We start from the raw sequence: 9,428 nt of genomic DNA on the forward strand, positions 1-9,428 counted from the left end.
ACTTGTCGATGCTTAAATTAGAACATAATCAGTAAATTTATATTTGGGAGGAAAAAAGCAATTGCAAGTTGGTAAGAAATGCACACTAGGCTACTCAATAGCTCTTGCAAAATGGTCGTACAACTCCCATTCATGAACACATACTATAAGGGTAATGCCAATGACATAACAAAGACCCATGTAGTTAAAAGAGCTACTGCCTGGTGAGGTTCTTTCAGAACAACTACTAATACAATTGCTAGTTGAGCAAATCCAATCTCCTCGAAGGTCTTGAAGTATGGCATATGTTGATTTGTTGATGAGAAAGTATTCGATTTGCTTGACTATGTCTACTTCTAAGACATACTTCCTATTCCTACATGAATGAAGCTGAGCCAGCCTAGTTTATTTAAGAATTTCTCTTTCACTAAAGTTATGATAGTAATTCCTTTAAGGAAAAGAAGCAGAGTTGTAAGGCAGGGAATTCACAGGACTAAGACTTATAACTAGATTTATCTCTCGCAACTGATATGCGACAATAGGTCAGCGACATCAACTACCACTGATTCTAGCATGTATTTAGGATTGCTTTTCTGGAAGACCAATAAGCAAGTTGGCTGGTTGGCCGGAAGGACTCTTTTGCTTGAAAAATATTTCATTCCTGGTAAAAAAAGAACCTAAAGCCTGAAAGGAGGTTATGTAAGCCAATACCAATATTCTTTATAAACAGACAAGCTAGCACTAACTTCTTTTTAAAGTAAAATAAAGTCTTCGAACTAACATTACATCAACATAGTACTGATTGAAAACAAGGATTGACAAGCTGAAATACCTGTCTTAGTGCCACAATACAATATAATTCTCTTCTGGTATGCTTCCTAAGTTGAAGTGATTGCTTGTCTCTATGAGTTTTGTTGTGAACAAAACAGGTCTATTGTCTTGGTTTGATCAACCTTAAGCCTTATGTTCTCTACATGATCCTTAATCTCTTAATCTATAACTAAGGCTGCAAAGGAGGTGTACAATATTCACAATGGCCTCTACCCCTTAGTTTTCTTTGTCAGTATGAGGTGGGTTTTGCACATCATGAGGATTAGGTCTCTTAGATTCTCTTTGGTTGTTAACAGTAGCAATGTTTAGGTTGACAAGATTCATAAGGTTTTTGGAAGTAGATTCACAAGTTTGCACATTCTGAGGAGTCCAAGCTTGACATTAGCATTTGCTTGTTTACGGTTAGTAGCAATGGCTTGATCTGAAGTGTGCGGCTCATCTCTAAGTACTTCCATTTCAACTGTCATCCCGAATGGCTTCATTAAAAGCTGCAATAGTGGTTTCCGGTCACATTATCCTTACCGTTGAATTGAGGCTGATCCTCCTATCTCTTAAAGGTTGGTCAATAATCAATTCCCTTTACTGAAACCTCTTTCAGAGCCGTCTTTGAAGATCTTGGAAATTCTAATATATTGGTGACTTTCTTACATAGAATGAGCTTACGTCTAGACAAGTAAACTTTCCTTATTGCATCTAAACGAGTTTCACAGAGAAATCCATTATTTAAAGAGAAGTTTTTCATCACCAGACCAATGAGCCTAGTGGGTATAGTAGTGTCACAATGGACATCAAAAGCCCAATCAATTCCGCTTTGGGTCCACTCCTTACTCTACCAGGTTCGAGAACAAAGAAAGATCAAGTTAGCATATCAGTTTTTCCTTTCTACTTTATTGGGATCCGTTTTTATGCTATTAGCTATTTTGTTGATTCTTCTCCAAACAAGAACCATGGATTTACAAATATCATTAACCACAGAATTTAGTGAGTGGTGCCAAATCTTTCAATTGATTGCTTCTTTCACCTCTTTCCTCGTCAAAGTGCCTGTGGTACCAGTTCATATTTGGTTACTCGAAGCTCATGTAAAGACATCTACAACATCATGCATGATCTTGGCAGAAATTATTTTAAGACTGGGAACCCACATGTTTTTAAGATTTTCAATACGCATGTTTCCCAAAGCTAACACTTTGTGCCACTACTTTCTTTTATACTCTAAACACAATTGCTATAATATATTGCTATTTTGAGTTATGGACACACAAGTTTTATAACTTGAAATTGACTATCATTTAATTATGTGTTTAACTCAAAAACAACAACTCATTTGATTTGTCTCCTTAAAGGATCAACTTGCAAAAAGAAATTATCATCATCGCATTTTCTAAAACAGTCTCTGCAAAAACCATCAAACAATTGAATTCAAACAAATTCAACCATTTAAAGTTTCACAAAGTTTATCCATCTAAATAGAACGTTTGAAAATAGACAAACCAAAGCCATATAATAAATATATACAAATTTAAGTGCATAACACATTCAATTTTAATATATAGATACATAGTTGAATACTATTCAAAATAATGTTAGTTTATTAATAGAGATGGTCGGTATGATCTGAACAACTGTCGTTATGAAGCTATAAATTTAACTCTTGAACTTTCAACCTTACATATTTTAACTCAAATTTTAAAAATTTTAATTCACAAATTTATTAGACACAAAATAGAAAGTTTTGAGATTTATTAGACAAATTTCAATTTTATATTTAACAAATCAATTGATTCATAAGAATTATGAATTTTTCAGGAACTTTTTTTTTTCCAAGAAATTGAAAGTTCATTCAATGAACCTAAACACAAAAAATAAACCTTTATAGATCTATTACACTTTCAAAAGTTCATAAACTAAATAAACACGGTCGTCAAAGTTTAAAGACTTGTAAATTATCCATATTTTCCTTTGAGATCAACAACAATAAAATGCGAGACTGAAACTACCAACTTTTGAAATGATGAACGACAAATATCCTATCTATCAAACTGTGTTAAGATTGAAAATACTTCAAATGATTGAAATTGATCATAGCATACAAAATGTACCAACCACAAAATTTATTGTTCTAGTCTGTGTAGCTTTATCGTACAAAAAAGAAAAAGAAATAGAGAAAATTAAGGTAAAAAAGAAAGATGAATGGTTGATTAGATTTGTGATTGTATAGGAAGAAAGAAAGCGAAGGAGGAAGATGCAAGGAAACTGCCATGCCATGACAGACAACCAAAAGTATAAATTAAATTGTGGTCGGAAATTACGTTGTAATTTAAAATGTCTTTGTTTTTGTGCAAAAGGCACGACTCTTTTTGTCCTTTTCAAGTTTACTTTTCGTGCCAACGACTACAAATAATCAACCAAAACGTGCTCCCACCTTCTCTATGCAAAAAATTCTCATCACTGTACCAATATCAATTTCTTCTTCATACCACCTACCTACCTTCTTTCTCTATCTTATGTCAACTTGCATGAAATCCACTTGCCTAAATAATTTAAGTTACATGAAATATTTATAAAGGTAACAAAACGTCACAATTTATAAATTACAGCATATTATGTTCTTTGAATAATTTCTTTTTAGAAAAGTAAAGATAAAAAAGACCATTAATTTTCTAAAGTTTACGGACCAAAAGGCCTACCAAATTGGAACAAATTTGGAAATTTGGAGCAAATATCAAAATGAAATAAAATTAAAAGGTTAACGATCAAAACGAGATTTTAATTAGTTTGTTCAGCATTATAAATAAATGGGTAAGGATTTAAACGTACAAATCATATAAAAAAGAAGTAATATTGAATCCCCTCGCCCCTATATTTAAATAAAAAAATGATGTCAAAGTAAACATAGTTCAACTATAATCGGTAATTACTCAAATATTGAAATATCAAATCTCTCATACTCAACTTGCACGGAGAATGGTTAATTTAAATTTCGCTAATAGAACCTTCCCTTTTGCGAGAACCTGAGTTGAACTGTGTTCGAGTGGACACTTTTGACTCGTTTAGATCCAAGTATGAATGTGCTATACCATAATATTAAATCCTTCATCCATTAGAGAGAAAAAAGTTCAAGAATAGAATTGAAAATTTTATACAAACCTCAGGATAATAACGAAGTTTTAGAGAAATAATAATAAAAAAGATCCCTAAAACTAAACTAAGCATATATATAAATGTGTTGTGTGTGTATATCCTTTTTCAATTGCGTAACACAAATTTTCTCAGCCCCACCACTTTGAGCCATTCAAACTAAGAACTCAAAACTTTTGCTAGCAACCTCAATGAAATGACCATACTCATTCATCAAATTTAATGTGAAAAATAGAAAAGAAATGGAAAACAAACAAACATCTTTTGGCTTAAAGAACCCAACAAAAAAAAAAAGAATTTGACCAAACCTTTGTCCTGATCCCCACGTTTATAGTATAATAATATCAATATAAAAGCTACATTCAAATCCAATTGTTCTTACCGTACATGTATGAGAAGTTTCCAAAAATACAATTTCAATCTACAAAATACAAACTTTGCTTCCTTTTCCAAGTTTATTTGAAGCTCTGAATCAAAGAAATCAAAGAATAGATTGTGTACAAGTCGATATCTTCATCTTGAGCTTATCTCTCAAGTTTTGTTGTGCCCAAGATTCGAGTATAATAATCATTTATGTATGTTTCTTTGATTTTTATTTGAGCTAAATTTATTAGATTTGACTAGAAAAGCTGCTGCTACAAAAGTCTTTCTCTATCTATGAACGCGTAAATATCCTATATATAAGGTTTCATAAATCCACAAGATTAGACTTTTGGCATTTCACAAGGAAGAAAGAAGCAATAAGCATGGGGAAATACGAATCTACTTACCATGAGAGTTTGCTTCTCAACATCAACATAGCTCGAAGGAGATGGAGATTTGCCTTTGCAGCAATATATTCAATCCGGGCCATGCTTTCTCTTGCAGTGACCAAAAGAAATGGCCATTACAATTTACTCCACTTTCAGAATTTGGAGGAAGATGATTCCTATGTTGAACAAATAGTCTGCACCAAAGATGATCAGAAGAAGCTGATTGAAATGGTGAAGAACAAAGATAAAGAAGTTTATCGTGAGCTTGGTGATGTTGCAACAATTGCAGCTTGTCTCAGAACAAATCCGGAGAATGGAATCGAGGACAATAGTGATGTCGTGAATGAACGGCGCCGATTATTTGGTTCTAACACTTATCACAAGCGGCCTCCGAAAAGTTTCTTTTACTTTGTTGTGGAAGCTTTCAAGGACACCACCATCCTCATTTTACTTGTATGTGCGGCTCTGGCGCTCGGGTTTGGAATAAAAGAACATGGAGTAAAAGAAGGATGGTATGAAGGAGGGAGCATATTTGTAGCTGTTGCGTTGGTAGTTGTTGTGTCAGCGATTAGTAACTTCAGACAGGAGGTTCAATTCGAGAAGTTGTCGAAAATAAGTAACAACATCAAAGTGGAGGTAGGTTCTTTTTCTTTTCTTTTCTTTTCTTTCATTTTTTTTTTATTTTCAATTTTGGATTTCTAAGTGTTCAACAAATGTTGGTGTCTTAATCATTGAGCTATGTGTATGTTGACAAAATGAAGGTAGTCTTTAAGTTGAGAGGGTATGGTATATTTTATCTTTTACTCAATTTTTTAACATTATACAGGTTGGAATATAAAACTTACTACTCTAATGCTACGTTAAATTACAATTAGATCCAAAACCTATAAGTTAATAGGATACAGTGAAGTGAATCTTTCTTGTCGTCCTCTCTCAACAGGTACTAAGAGAAGGAAGGCGAATACAAGTTTCCATATTCAATATTGTGGTTGGAGATGTGGTGGTTCTAAAGCTTGGGGACCAAATTCCAGCTGATGGATTGTTTTTGACAGGCCATTCTTTGCAAGTGGATGAGTCAAGCATGACAGGAGAGAGCGATCATGTAGAACTCAATAGAACAGAGAACCCCTTCTTGTTGTCTGGAACAAAAGTAGTAGATGGCCATGGTCAAATGCTGGTGACATCAGTGGGAATGGACACAGCATGGGGTGAGATGATGAGCTCCATATCTCGGGATTCCGAGGAGCAAACACCATTGCAAGTTCGTCTTAACAAATTAACCACTTCTATAGGCAAGGTAGAGTTGAATCAACCCTAAATCCAAAAGCTTGAATTGATAGTTAACAGTAAATTTAGAAATTGTTTAACTATTTAGTTTTTTTGTTTTCTAAAACTATTAGTTCTTAAAAACAAATAGTTTTCATTTATTTTTAAGCAAAAGAGTTGAATTCTTAGTCAAATTCCAAAAACAAAAACGAGTTTTAAAAACTACTTTTTTAGCTTTGAAAACTTGTCTTAGTTTTTAAACACATTGCCAAAAACAAATAGATAACAAAATAAAAACATTTAGAAGTGAGAGGGATATTTATAGGCTTTATCTTTCAAAAGCCAAAATCCAAAAACCAAAAACCAAGTGGAATGGGGCCTTAATTTTTATTTATATTCTACATTACTCCTCACTTATGGGCTTGGAAAGCACAAAACCAAGAAGTAAATGGACATGACAAAAGTTTGAGTACAGGACTTTACTATGCTAAATCACCACTAAAACTTAAAAGTTAATCTTAATGCTAATAGATTATAGTAAGTTTAATCATTTATTTACGTTCTCTTAACAGGTAGGCCTCTCAGTTGCTTTGCTGGTTCTTGTTGTCATGTTAGCACGCTATTTCACTGGAAACACAAAAGATGATTTTGGAAACAGGGAGTACAATGGTCGAAAAACAGACATCGATGACGTGCTCAATGCAGTTATCCGTATAGTTGCTGCTGCAGTTACCATTGTAGTGGTTGCAATCCCTGAAGGCTTGCCATTGGCTGTGACACTAACACTTGCTTACTCTATGAAGAGAATGATGGCAGATCAGGCAATGGTGAGGAAACTGTCAGCTTGTGAAACAATGGGATCAGCAACCGTAATTTGCACTGACAAAACAGGTACTTTGACACTAAACCAAATGAAAGTAACCAAATTTTGGCTTGGCCAAGAGTTCATTGAGGAAGAAAACTCTACCAATACCATAGCAGAGGCTGTTCATGAGTTGATAAATCAAGGAGTAGGCTTGAATACAACTGGTAGTGTCTATCGACCTTCACCAGAATCCAAAACTGAAATCTCCGGCAATCCAACTGAGAAAGCGATTCTATCTTGGGCAGTCACAGAATTCGGTATGGACATGGAGAAGTTGAAGAAATCATATGCCATTCTTCATGTGGAAACCTTCAACTCAGAGAAAAAAAGAAGTGGGGTTGTGGTGAGAAAATTGACTGATAACACAATCCATCAGCACTGGAAAGGAGCTGCTGAGATGATACTCTCAATGTGTTCAAGTTACTTTGAAAGAAATGGGACAACATATCCCTTGGATATTGAGACCCGAAGAAAACTTGAGAACATAATCCAAGGAATGGCAGCAAGTAGCCTAAGATGCATTGCCTTTGCTCACAGACAAATCTCAAAAGACGAGGAAGAAAATGGCATACCAAATGCCTCAAACACGAAAAAAGATGACTATACATTAATGGGAATCGTTGGCATTAAAGATCCATGTAGGCCAGGGGTGAAGAAAGCCGTGGAAACATGTAAATCAGCTGGAGTTTCTATTAAGATGATCACCGGAGACAACATTTTCACAGCAAAAGCTATAGCCACAGAATGTGGAATACTAGATTTTGATCACAACACTGCAAGCAAAGGAGAAGTAATAGAAGGTTCCGAATTCCGAAACTACTCGAATGAAGAGAGACTACGACGAGTTGATCAAATCAAGGTAATGGCAAGATCCACTCCGTTTGACAAGCTTTTGATGGTTCAATGCTTGAAACAGAAAGGCCATGTCGTAGCAGTAACTGGAGACGGTACAAATGATGCACCGGCTCTAAAAGAAGCTGACATAGGACTTTCCATGGGAATTGAAGGCACAGAGGTTGCAAAAGAGAGTTCAGACATTGTTATCTTGGATGATAACTTTAACACAGTAGCCACAGTCTTGAGGTGGGGAAGATGTGTATATAACAACATCCAAAAGTTTATCCAATTTCAATTGACGGTCAATGTTGCAGCTCTCACAATTAATTTTATAGCAGCAGTATCAGCTGGAGAAGTTCCCTTAACAGCAGTCCAATTGTTGTGGGTAAATCTCATAATGGATACATTGGGTGCTCTTGCACTTGCTACTGAGAGACCCAATGACGAATTAATGCACAAGCCTCCCGTCGGAAGAACTGAACCCCTCATAACAAATATCATGTGGAGAAACCTATTAGCTCAAGCTTTATACCAAATAGCAATACTCTTAATTTTCCAGTTTCAAGGAAGCAACATCTTCAACATAAGTGAAGCAGTAAATGATACACTAATCTTCAACACCTTTGTCCTCTGCCAAATCTTTAATGAGTTCAACTCAAGAAAACTAGAGAAACTAAACGTCTTTGAAGGCATCCTAAAAAATCATTTATTTCTAGGGATCGTGGGAGTAACAGTTATCCTCCAAGTTGTTATGGTAGAATTCCTTAAGAAATTTGCAAATACAGTGAATTTAAATGGTTGGCAGTGGGGACTTTGCATTGCCATTGCAGCGATTTCTTGGCCTATTGGTTGGATTGTCAAATTCTTGCCCGTTTCTGATAAGCCTTTCCTCAACTACTTCAAATGGTTCTAAGGGGTCATCACTCATCAGTTTACTAAACCATATTCACCTTACTCCAATTTACAAAAACTTAAGAAAGTTAGATCAAACTCTTCCTTTGGCCAAATCCTTAGCCCCTTTATCACTACAACGGTATTCTACAGCTCATTTCATCAGCTCCCTGTGGACAAAGTACCCATCAACACAGAGAGTTCAAAACAGATTCTACGCTATTGGGGAGAGGTATCTTCTTTCAGTACTACATGAATAATAAAGAAATCCACAGTTGAACTGAGATTCAACTTTTCAGCCCAAGCTTTCCTCTCCCCGACAAGAGACAAACATATATACCTACAAATACACTATATATGTTTACAATAGAGAGAAGAAGTTTTCATAATGAAAATATGGAATCTAAGCATGAAATTATTACTGTCCTTCAAGCATCAGGGCTTGAATTTTTGTAAACCCTAAGAATCTGTATCAACATTGCAGGATGTAATGTTGATCAATTGAATTTGGTCTAGTGATAACGCATTGACATTATCATCAAGGATTTGCTAGTTGATGACTTGAAATTTGAATTGTTCCTATATAAGCAGAAATGCTGTTTCCTTTCTAGTGTATTTTTCTTGTTTCTCTTCATGAAATACCCTAAAGAAAAGAGAAGAAATGGCGGCGTACCGATCGTCAATTGCTGAAGGGAAATATCCTTTGCTGGAATAATTCAATCTCAGTTTTCCTTCGCAGTTTATGGATGCAGAGAAATCGACCGTTGTGAAGAAAAAGTTTTTTTTTTTTTTTTTTTTTTTGTTGAGTAGGCTAAATTATATAAAAGCTTATGTCAAAGATAACTTAAAACTTTAAAAAGGGTTTTAAA

The 9,428-nt window shown here is 34.8% G+C and overlaps 1 protein-coding gene across 1 annotated transcript; it reads left to right on the forward strand.

Annotated features, from left to right (window-relative positions):
- The first annotated feature begins 3,883 nt into the window (after positions 1-3,883).
- Positions 3,884-9,174, forward strand: LOC103492632 (calcium-transporting ATPase 12, plasma membrane-type-like). The gene is made up of 3 exons (XM_008453069.3): positions 3,884-5,336; positions 5,641-5,997; positions 6,539-9,174. The coding sequence occupies exons 1-3, from the start codon at positions 4,695-4,697 to the stop codon at positions 8,579-8,581; spliced, it is 3,042 nt and encodes a 1,013-aa protein (XP_008451291.1). The 5' UTR covers positions 3,884-4,694; the 3' UTR covers positions 8,582-9,174.
- The last annotated feature ends 254 nt before the right edge of the window (positions 9,175-9,428 follow it).

The sequence above is a fragment of the Cucumis melo genome, chromosome 1 (assembly GCF_025177605.1).
Source record: "Cucumis melo cultivar AY chromosome 1, USDA_Cmelo_AY_1.0, whole genome shotgun sequence".
NCBI classification, from domain to species: Eukaryota; Viridiplantae; Streptophyta; class Magnoliopsida; order Cucurbitales; family Cucurbitaceae; genus Cucumis; species Cucumis melo.